This window comes from Salmo salar, chromosome ssa25 (assembly GCF_905237065.1).
Source record: "Salmo salar chromosome ssa25, Ssal_v3.1, whole genome shotgun sequence".
Lineage (NCBI taxonomy): Eukaryota > Metazoa > Chordata > Actinopteri > Salmoniformes > Salmonidae > Salmo > Salmo salar.
Window position 1 is genome coordinate 51,969,559 of NC_059466.1, and position 12,151 is coordinate 51,981,709.

At 44.7% G+C, this 12,151-nt stretch overlaps 1 protein-coding gene across 6 annotated transcripts in view; it reads right to left on the minus strand.

The window, feature by feature from the left end:
* The window catches only part of ttll4 (tubulin tyrosine ligase-like family, member 4), a 44,747-nt gene extending 33,268 nt beyond the window's left edge, over window positions 1-11,479 (minus strand). Inside the window, exons 1-6 of one of the 6 annotated variants that reach the window (XM_045707317.1) lie at window positions 11,235-11,479; window positions 8,615-10,349; window positions 8,259-8,500; window positions 7,486-7,597; window positions 6,660-6,724; window positions 28-152 (exon numbers count right to left, since the gene is read on the minus strand). In XM_045707317.1, the coding sequence (XP_045563273.1) occupies window positions 28-152; window positions 6,660-6,724; window positions 7,486-7,597; window positions 8,259-8,500; window positions 8,615-10,267 (2,197 nt within the window). In that variant the 5' untranslated portion in view covers window positions 10,268-10,349; window positions 11,235-11,479. The other 5 variants (XM_014174681.2, XM_045707316.1, XM_014174678.2 and 2 more) reach the window with 5 other exon arrangements.
* Between the last annotated feature and the right edge of the window lie 672 nt (window positions 11,480-12,151).

A 12,151-nucleotide genomic window follows, 5' to 3' on the forward strand; every position in this document is an offset into this window, starting at 1 on the left:
AAAAACCGCAGTGAAGGGGTATCTTACCTCTCTGGTCGGCAGTGCTGAAGTACAGTGTAGGGGGGGTGAGGGGGAACAAGCTGGGGACCAGAGCTGGCTTCAACTCGCCCTCATCCTCTAATTCAGGGCTCATCAGCTCCTCATCTGTTATACTGAAACACAGAGGCATTAAAAACTAGGACTCTGTACCAAATCTGCAAACAGCGGGAATATCATCAAAACAGACTATACTTCCTGGTCATCAATGTCCAATGGAATAAACCAAGAATGTTAGTTGGCACCAAGCAGGATAATTCACAGGTCGGAAAACTACCGTTTAACTCAACGGTCGGCCATGTCTTTGGAAAAGCAGGAGACGTTTTGAATTAAAAAGTATTTTCTAACCAAACCAATTCCCTCAAGATCAATCAATAAAAATACAATTTAAAATTAAAAAACCCGCCAATCGCATTCGATTATAAAAAGTCTTCTTCACCATCTTCAAAGTAAAAAAAACATTTGTCAGATAAAAATTGTCAATTCTCTGGGCAAAGAATTGAACCAAAAAAATTAAATAAAACTACTTTTTTTTTTTTTTTTAAACTCACATGACAGTCATGTAGGACGCTGTTGATCCTCCTGCTTGGTCCTCCTGCTTCAACAATTATAGTCTGATTCTCTACTGAGAGTGTGAGCGGCATTAAATCGGAGGTAATAGACCTACTCTACATGGGCTTTTGCTATGAAGAAAAACACAACACGGCCTAATACTAATCACCCAATCAGCTAGGACGTCACGGTATGACAATGATCCCACAGGACAAGCACTATTCGACCACACAGAGAGCGAGAGAGAGAGACTCACGTCCCCATTATTAAAAGGAGAGTTCCACTTTTATCACTGATTTACAATTGGGAGACCTTTCCACTAGCCTCTCTGTGCTTTCAACCTTTCACCGGCAGCATCCACTAGAAAAAAGAAAAAAAAAATATCAATTCTCTCTTGGGTTTTGTCATCATCGTACCAGGGAAATGTCAGGTGCCCTAACTGAGAGGGCTATAGGAGTTATGAATGGTCATTCTACAGAGATCTAGCCACAACAGGACGAAACACGACACTACAGTCTTCAACAGATTAATAAAATGAACATTTCTAACAAATAATTTGTGTGTGGTTTTTTTTTGTTGGTCAGAAGTTGCTCTGTTTCAAGTGTACAGATCGACAACATGATTTCCTGGTATTGTAAACATCGTTATCTTTAAGTTATAGACTATAACGAACTGAACATTCTGTTAAAAAAAATATCAAATGACACTTACAATGATTGTCAAAGACTTACAAGTCAAATTGGTCAAAGACTGTTCTCTCTACTACAACACAGCAAGCGGTCCAAAAGGCTCCTTAACAGATTCTATCCCCCCAAGACATAAGACTGCTGAACAATTAATCAAATGGATACCCAGACTATTTACATAGTCCGAGAACCGGAAATCCCTGTATATAGCCTCGTTATTGTTTTATGTTACTTTTTATTACATTCTTTACTTTATTAGTAAATATTTTCTTAACTCTATTTCTTGAACTGCATTGTTGGTTAAGGGGCTTGTAAGTAAGCATTTCACTGCGAGGTCTACCACACCTGTTGTATTCAGCATTTCACTGCGAGGTCTACCACACCTGTTGTATTCAGCATTTCACTGCGAGGTCTACTACACCTGTTGTATTCAGCATTTCACTGCGAGGTCTACCTACACCTGTTGTATTCAGCATTTCACTGCGAGGTCTACTACACCTGTTGTATTCAGCATTTCACTGCGAGGTCTACTACACCTGTTGTATTCAGCATTTCACTGCGAGGTCTACTACACCTGTTGTATTCAGCATTTCACTGCGAGGTCTACTACACCTGTTGTATTCAGCATTTCACTGCGAGGTCTACTACACCTGTTGTATTCAGCATTTCACTGCGAGGTCTACTACACCTGTTGTATTCAGCATTTCACTGCGAGGTCTACTACACCTGTTGTATTCAGCATTTCACTGCGAGGTCTACTACACCTGTTGTATTCAGCATTTCACTGCGAGGTCTACTACACCTGTTGTATTCAGCATTTCACTGCGAGGTCTACTACACCTGTTGTATTCAGCATTTCACTGCGAGGTCTACTACACCTGTTGTATTCAGCATTTCACTGCGAGGTCTACTACACCTGTTGTATTCAGCATTTCACTGCGAGGTCTACTACACCTGTTGTATTCAGCATTTCACTGCGAGGTCTACTACACCTGTTGTATTCAGCATTTCACTGCGAGGTCTACTACACCTGTTGTATTCAGCATTTCACTGCGAGGTCTACTACACCTGTTGTATTCAGCATTTCACTGCGAGGTCTACTACACCTGTTGTATTCAGCATTTCACTGCGAGGTCTACTACACCTGTTGTATTCAGCATTTCACTGCGAGGTCTACTACACCTGTTGTATTCAGCATTTCACTGCGAGGTCTACTACACCTGTTGTATTCAGCATTTCACTGCGAGGTCTACTACACCTGTTGTGTTCAGCATTTCACTGCGAGGTCTACTACACCTGTTGTGTTCAGCATTTCACTGCGAGGTCTACTACACCTGTTGTGTTCAGCATTTCACTGCGAGGTCTACTACACCTGTTGTATTCAGCATTTCACTGCGAGGTCTACTACACCTGTTGTGTTCAGCATTTCACTGCGAGGTCTACTACACCTGTTGTGTTCAGCATTTCACTGCGAGGTCTACTACACCTGTTGTGTTCAGCATTTCACTGCGAGGTCTACTACACCTGTTGTGTTCAGCATTTCACTGCGAGGTCTACTACACCTGTTGTGTTCAGCATTTCACTGCGAGGTCTACTACACCTGTTGTGTTCAGCATTTCACTGCGAGGTCTACTACACCTGTTGTGTTCAGCATTTCACTGCGAGGTCTACTACACCTGTTGTGTTCAGCATTTCACTGCGAGGTCTACTACACCTGTTGTGTTCAGCATTTCACTGCGAGGTCTACTACACCTGTTGTGTTCAGCATTTCACTGCGAGGTCTACTACACCTGTTGTGTTCAGCATTTCACTGCGAGGTCTACTACACCTGTTGTGTTCAGCATTTCACTGCGAGGTCTACTACACCTGTTGTGTTCAGCATTTCACTGCGAGGTCTACTACACCTGTTGTATTCAGCATTTCACTGCGAGGTCTACTACACCTGTTGTATTCAGCATTTCACTGCGAGGTCTACTACACCTGTTGTATTCAGCATTTCACTGCGAGGTCTACTACACCTGTTGTATTCAGCATTTCACTGCGAGGTCTACTACACCTGTTGTATTCAGCATTTCACTGCGAGGTCTACTACACCTGTTGTATTCAGCATTTCACTGCGAGGTCTACTACACCTGTTGTATTCAGCATTTCACTGCGAGGTCTACTACACCTGTTGTATTCAGCATTTCACTGCGAGGTCTACTACACCTGTTGTATTCAGCATTTCACTGCGAGGTCTACTACACCTGTTGTATTCAGCATTTCACTGCGAGGTCTACTACACCTGTTGTATTCAGCATTTCACTGCGAGGTCTACTACACCTGTTGTATTCAGCATTTCACTGCGAGGTCTACTACACCTGTTGTATTCAGCATTTCACTGCGAGGTCTACTACACCTGTTGTATTCAGCATTTCACTGCGAGGTCTACTACACCTGTTGTATTCAGCATTTCACTGCGAGGTCTACTACACCTGTTGTATTCAGCATTTCACTGCGAGGTCTACTACACCTGTTGTATTCAGCATTTCACTGCGAGGTCTACTACACCTGTTGTATTCAGCATTTCACTGCGAGGTCTACTACACCTGTTGTATTCAGCATTTCACTGCGAGGTCTACTACACCTGTTGTATTCAGCATTTCACTGCGAGGTCTACTACACCTGTTGTATTCAGCATTTCACTGCGAGGTCTACTACACCTGTTGTATTCAGCATTTCACTGCGAGGTCTACTACACCTGTTGTATTCAGCATTTCACTGCGAGGTCTACTACACCTGTTGTATTCAGCATTTCACTGCGAGGTCTACTACACCTGTTGTATTCAGCATTTCACTGCGAGGTCTACTACACCTGTTGTATTCAGCATTTCACTGCGAGGTCTACTACACCTGTTGTATTCAGCATTTCACTGCGAGGTCTACTACACCTGTTGTATTCAGCATTTCACTGCGAGGTCTACTACACCTGTTGTATTCAGCATTTCACTGCGAGGTCTACTACACCTGTTGTATTCAGCATTTCACTGCGAGGTCTACTACACCTGTTGTATTCAGCATTTCACTGCGAGGTCTACTACACCTGTTGTATTCAGCATTTCACTGTGAGGTCTACTACACCTGTTGTATTCAGCATTTCACTGTGAGGTCTACTACACCTGTTGTATTCAGCATTTCACTGTGAGGCCTACTACACCTGTTGTATTCAGCATTTCACTGTGAGGTCTACTACACCTGTTGTATTCAGCATTTCACTGTAAGGTCTACTACACCTGTTGTATTCAGCATTTCACTGTGAGGTCTACTACACCTGTTGTATTCAGCATTTCACTGTGAGGTCTACTACACCTGTTGTATTCAGCATTTCACTGTGAGGCCTACTACACCTGTTGTATTCAGCATTTCACTGTGAGGTCTACTACACCTGTTGTATTCAGCATTTCACTGTGAGGTCTACTACACCTGTTGTATTCAGCATTTCACTGTGAGGTCTACTACACCTGTTGTATTCAGCATTTCACTGTGAGGTCTACTACACCTGTTGTATTCAGCATTTCACTGTGAGGTCTACTACACCTGTTGTATTCAGCATTTCACTGTGAGGTCTACTACACCTGTTGGATTCAGCATTTCACTGTGAGGTCTACTACACCTGTTGTATTCAGCATTTCACTGTGAGGTCTACTACACCTGTTGTATTCAGCATTTCACTGTGAGGTCTACTACACCTGTTGTATTCAGCATTTCACTGTGAGGTCTACTACACCTGTTGTATTCAGCATTTCACTGTGAGGTCTACTACACCTGTTGTATTCAGCATTTCACTGTGAGGTCTACTACACCTGTTGTATTCAGCATTTCACTGTGAGGTCTACTACACCTGTTGTATTCAGCATTTCACTGTGAGGTCTACTACACCTGTTGTATTCAGCATTTCACTGTGAGGTCTACTACACCTGTTGTATTCAGCATTTCACTGTGAGGTCTACTACACCTGTTGTATTCAGCATTTCACTGTGAGGTCTACTACACCTGTTGTATTCAGCATTTCACTGTGAGGTCTACTACACCTGTTGTATTCAGCATTTCACTGTGAGGTCTACTACACCTGTTGTATTCAGCATTTCACTGTGAGGTCTACTACACCTGTTGTATTCAGCATTTCACTGTGAGGTCTACTACACCTGTTGTATTCAGCATTTCACTGTGAGGTCTACTACACCTGTTGTATTCAGCATTTCACTGTGAGGTCTACTACACCTGTTGTATTCAGCATTTCACTGTGAGGTCTACTACACCTGTTGTATTCAGCATTTCACTGTGAGGTCTACTACACCTGTTGTATTCAGCATTTCACTGTAAGGTCTACTACACCTGTTGTATTCAGCATTTCACTGTGAGGTCTACTACACCTGTTGTATTCAGCATTTCACTGTGAGGTCTACTACACCTGTTGTATTCAGCATTTCACTGTGAGGTCTACTACACCTGTTGTATTCAGCATTTCACTGTGAGGTCTACTACACCTGTTGTATTCAGCATTTCACTGTGAGGTCTACTACACCTGTTGTATTCAGCATTTCACTGTGAGGTCTACTACACCTGTTGTATTCAGCATTTCACTGTGAGGTCTACTACACCTGTTGTATTCAGCATTTCACTGTGAGGTCTACTACACCTGTTGTATTCAGCATTTCACTGTGAGGTCTACTACACCTGTTGTATTCAGCATTTCACTGTGAGGTCTACTACACCTGTTGTATTCAGCATTTCACTGTGAGGTCTACTACACCTGTTGTATTCAGCATTTCACTGTGAGGTCTACTACACCGGTTGTATTCAGCATTTCACTGTGAGGTCTACTACACCTGTTGTATTCAGCATTTCACTGTGAAGTCTACTACACCTGTTGTATTCAGCATTTCACTGTGAGGTCTACTACACCTGTTGTATTCTGCATTTCACTGTGAGGTCTACTACACCTGTTGTATTCAGCATTTCACTGTGAGATCTACTACACCTGTTGTATTCAGCATTTCACTGTGAGGTCTACTACACCTGTTGTATTCAGCATTTCACTGTAAGGTCTACTACACCTGTTGTATTCAGCATTTCACTGTAAGGTCTACTACACCTGTTGTCTTGTAAATTACCAAAATACAGTTGAATTGTAAACATTGTCAAAATATGTAACACAAATAACAGAACAGTAATAACATGGTACGCAATCAATCTAAAACAAAATGCCTGAGACCAAGAGTAATAATTAATATCTTAATATAATAATTAATATCTTCAAAATGCACAAAGCAGTCCAACAATGTCAATGATTAATCGACTTTTTAAAATTTGTTTAAAATCACACAGAAAAACGATTCAACTTACTTTGGCAGGACGGGTATGGAGGCTGTGGACGAGGCATCCTTCATGGAGGAGCAGTCAGACCCTTCTGAGGAGAAGCAAAAAAAAAACGGTATAGCATTGGATTCATTGCGTTAGCCTAGCTACGGCCGTCCAACTGCGTTAGCCTAGCTACGGCCGTCCAACTGCGTTAGCCTAGCTACGGCCGTCCAACTGCGTTAGCCTAGCTACGGCCGTCCAACTGCGTTAGCCTAGCTACGGCCGTCCAACTGCGTTAGCCTAGCTACGGCGGTCCAACTGCGTTAGCCTAGCTACGGCGGTCCAACTGCGTTAGCCTAGCTACGGCGGTGCAACTGCTTAGCCTAGCTACGGCGGTGCAACTGCTTAGCCTAGCTACGGCGGTGCAACTGCTTAGCCTAGCTACGGCGGTGCAACTGCGTTAGCCTAGCTACGGCGGTCCAACTGCGTTAGCCTAGCTACGGCGGTCCAACTACGTTACGGCGGTCCAACTACGTTACAGCGGTCCAACTACGTTACAGCGGTCCAACTACGTTACAGCGGTCCAACTACGTTACAGCGGTCCAACTACGTTACAGCGGTCCAACTACGTTACAGCGGTCCAACTACGTTACAGCGGTCCAACTACGTTAGCCTAGCTACAGCGGTCCAACTACGTTAGCCTAGCTACAGCGGTCCAACTACGTTAGCCTAGCTACAGCGGTCCAACTACGTTAGCCTAGCTACAGCGGTCCAACTACGTTAGCCTAGCTACAGCGGTCCAATTAAGTGGTGTAATTTTTACATGTCTAGTTGATTAGGGTTTAAATTAATAGTTAAAGGGGTCTTCCTCACCATCATCATCATCATCATCATCACCACCACTGCAGTCATTCTCCAGCTCATCATCAGGATAGTCCTCTTCCCCTCCGTCTCCATCCTCCTGCATGGCAACACTCTGCGGACTGTACGGACAGACAGGAAACTCAAAGACGAAGCTAGACACATGATAGCAAAAAGCTTCACACAGCCTATGACTCACTGAGTTCCCTAGACAAACAGACATGACAGAACATACTCTCAAGACATCAATACTTAAAGCTAGTTAACGCAACGGAGCTTAATTCCTCCTGTCACCTACGCTGACCTCTCATCAAATTCACGTGACAATACATTCAGTTGATACAAATAACACCCTCGACAACTACTATGATTATTATTATTTGACCCTGCTGGTCATTTATGAACATTTGAACATTTTAACATCTTGGCCATGTGCTGTTATAATATCCACCCGGCACAGCCAGAAGAGGACTGGCCACCCCTCATAGCCTGGTTCCTCTCTAGGTTTCTTCCTAGGTTTTTGGCCTTTCTAGGGAGTTTTTCCTAGGGAGTTTTTCCTAGCCACCGTGCTTCTTTCACATGCTTTGCTTGCTGTTTGGGGTTTTAGGCTGGGTTTCTGTACAGCACTTTGAGAATATCAGCTGATGTACGAAGGGCTATATAAAAATAAATTTGATTTGATTTGAACAGAATGGATGTATATAGTCCCATTCCAGCTCTGAAAACATGCTACGGCATCACGTCTAAAAACAGCTCGTAGTATTGTGGGAGAACAGAACTGACCTGGGTAACCGAGGTGACTCAGCCTGCTGTTCTTCCCCCAGGTAAGGCGGGGACTGGGAAGGGCTGTGGCCCCTCTGTAGAGACAGGACACTCCTCTCCTTGGTCAGGTGTATGGCTGATATCTGGGTGGTTACCGAGGTGACAGAAGGCCTCCGACTCTGAGAAGAACCTGAGGCGGACTCAGAACCCATCTCGGTGTTTTCTGGGAAGGAACTAGCACCAGAACTAACTGTGGCACTGGCCTGGGTAGAGGACTGGGTTTGAGTTATCCCTGCACAAGAACCAGCTGTGGCACTGGCCTGGGTAGAGGACTGGGTCTGAGTTATCCCTGCACCAGAACCAACTGTGGCACTGGCCTGGGTAGAGGACTGGGTTTGAGTTATCCCTGCACAAGAACCAGCTGTGGCACTGGCCTGGGTAGAGGACTGGGTCTGAGTTATCCCTGCACCAGAACTAACTGTGGCACTGGCCTGGGTAGAGGACTGGGTTTGAGTTATCCCTGCACCAGAACCAGCTGTGGCACTGGCCTCGGTTGAGGACTGGGTTAGAGTTATCCCTGCATCAGAACCAGCTGTGGCAGTGGCCTGGGTAAAAGACTGGGTTGGAGTTATCCCTGCAGTAGAACTAGCTGTGGCACTGGCCTGGGTAAGGGACTGGGTCTGAGTTATCCCTGCATGGCGTAGAGGTGCCATGAAGGCTGTTGTGGCGTTACTGTCGAGGCCAGAGGCACTGGAGGTCTCCATGGACACAGGGGAGGCAGAAGGCTCTGTGTCCTGGACTCTCATAGTAAGGCAGAGTGGTACAGAGGGTTTGGCTGGAGCAGGGATATGGCTGACAGGGCTAGTAGTCATTGCTTTGCCCATCTGGACTGGATCCACGTTAGACCCTGGTGTTCCAGTAGTAGTAAAACTAAATACAGTCCCGTTCCTGGGATGAGGAGTGAGGGCGCTCCGTGACTCTGTCAGCTTCCTCACAGCCTCAGTAAACTCCACCTCAGAGTTGACCTTTCTGATCCTCTCTGTTGATGTGTTATGAGGAGCTCCAGGAGCCCTGTGGACAGCAGCACAAAAGCCCAGCCTCTGAGAGTGACCTTCCATGTCTGTTGCCAACAGCCTCTGAAACTGATGCGGGTCCTGGAGTCTCCATGTCTGATCCGGTGACACATCCTGGCGGTGGGATGACCTATCCTGCAAAGGCACAGTGTTGGAGGGGTAGTGTGTGAACTTAGTCTGGGTTTTGCCATCCCCATTGTCCCCCCTACGGCAATAGGAGGCCGATTTGGTCCGGGGGGACAAAGGTTTTGCTGAGTCTCTTGTCTGGGTAGTCTCCTGTCTGGGACAGGAAGGCACTTTACCCATAGTGGGCCTCATAAACCCTTTGCTATTGTCTCTCAACTTGTCACTGGTCCAGGGTACTGACTGGTTGGTGGGCATGCTGGTGGTGGTGCTGCTGCTGCTTTCAGCAGGCTGTGCCGCAACGTTATTCTGCGAGTCTGGGACACGTTCTGCCTTTGGTGGACAGGGACACGTTGGATAGGGAGCAAGCTGGGGCGACAAGGCTCTTTTACGGGCCAAGATCCGTGATCTTAACTTCAGTGAGTCCAAGTCGCAGCTGGGCCTATAGCCGTTTACGGTTGGCTCCAACACACCAGGGTTATGTCTGTATGAAATAATGTCAGCACTGGATATCTGTGTACTCTTAGAGAGAACAGTTGGTTGACAGCGACCATTAGCTAAATTAGCAGCTGCGCTACTAGAAAGCTGTGGCTTGTTAGCTAGGTAAGCGGTAGGAGGCACAGAACGGTTATAGGCACGTTGTAGAGGGGTCCCTGAGGCAGTACGGGGGACGCTGGCACAAGACTGAAGGGTCTTCTTCTCATGCGGGCTGAAGGATCTAGTGTGACTTTCAGTAGTATGAAAAACTGCTGACTTGGCTCGAATAATGAGGGTTGATGACCGGGAGCAAGAGGCCCTTCTATTCAACTTGTCTTCAGCTCCATTGGAGGCCATCAAGTGCCATCTCACACCCTCCTGGCATGGACTTTGGCTGACACATCAGGGAATAGAGGGAACCAGGGGAATCACCATGCCACTGAAACAAAAAACAAATCCATTGATGAGATTTAAAAATAAATAAAAAACGTTATAATGAAAGTTGACACAAGTGGTCTGATTAAGTGACAATATGAACCTATAAATACAACGGAATGTGGAATAACAGCTAGCTAGATAAATTGCAAGTAATTCTAGTTCACAGTTAGCTTGGTAAGTTAGCCAACATGCTAACTAGTTAGTAAGTGGCTAAAGATCTTTGACAATCAATGTAAGCAGAGAGAAGTTAGTTAACACCGGTAACGTTAGCTTAGCAATACGCTAGCAAGTTTACAAGTATCACGGCTAAATAGGTTTAGACACCATCGACCGAATGCATCTGTGCACTTTTAAAATGCACGGTGACGGTACCGTACGGGGAAATAGCCGGTCGCCAGCTAAACGTTAGCCGAACCGGTAGGCAGCCATGTGGTTTCAACACGAAGCTAGCTGACGTTAGCTAGCCGTCACTTGCTGTCAAAACACTCGCTAGCCAGCTAGCGTTAGTTACCCGGTAGATTAAATTAATTAATTCAGAATCAATTCCAATGGAATAGGTCATATCGATTAACGTTAGACGACTAGAAATTCGTCTCAAGTCGTCAAAGCTCAAATGAATTCCCCCGAAGCACGTTAAAAAAAGGGCCTTAGCAACAAGCTAGTTGAACGTTAGCAACGTTAGCTAGCTAGGTGTGAAATATGAACAACTTTACATGTTCAGGACGACTTCTCCTCCCCTCCTCCTCTTCCTCCTCCTCCTCCCCCCCAAAAAACAATAAACTAGACCCAACAACCTCGAAATAACATTCACGAATATCAGAAACCTAGTTAGTTACTTCATATTTAAAAGTGGTACATGGTTACAATAGCTAATGTTTGTATTTACCTGCTCCGGGACGGCGTGGCAACAGTAGTAGTAGTAGTAGTAGTGGTGGTGGTTTTCACACACAATAAAAAGTGTTTCTACTAGATGGGAAGCCCTCCCTCGACGGGCTCTGAACATGTCGTGTTATCCTCTAGGTAGGTCAACCCGACACACAACATTTACTATCATGTTTATTATAATGTTACGTAAAGTACGCATATGGCACGTATTAATCATCGGTGGACTTCCATCGTCCATTTCGTATGATATTGTTACGAAATATAATTCGTATGATATTGTTATGAAATATAATTCGTATGATATGTTACGAAATAAAATTCGTATGATATGTCACGAAATACAATTCGTATGATATGTTACGAAATAAAAATTAGTATGATATTTTTTACGATTTGCAATTTGTTGTGTCTTATTAAAGTGATTTTGCGTACTGCACCACCAACTGAATTTTGCTCTGCCCAGGAGTACCCCTGAAGTAATCCCCATGTGCATTTTACCAGTAAGTCTATGGTCTCATCCCCTGTGGATAGGCCAAGTAACCCTGGTTGGAAACCACTGATCTAGGTGGCTAGGTAGCTAGCTCTATGGGTTAGGGTTATTGGGTAAGGTTAGGGTTAGCTCAAAGGGTTAGCTAAAAGGGTTTAGGTTAGGGTTAGCTCAAAGGGTTTAGGTTAGGGTTAGCTAAAAGGGTTTAGGTTAGGGTTAGCTAAAAGGGTTTAGGTTAGGGTTAGCTAAAAGGGTTCAGGTTAGGGTTAGCTAAAAGGGTTTAGGTTCGGGTTAGCTAAAAGGGTTCAGGTTTGGGTTAGCTAAAAGGTTTTAGGTTAGGGGAAGAGTTAGCTAAAAGAGTTTAGGTTAGGGTTAGCTAAAAGGGTTTAGGTTAGGGTTAGCTAAAAGGGTTTAGGTTAGGGTTAGCTAAG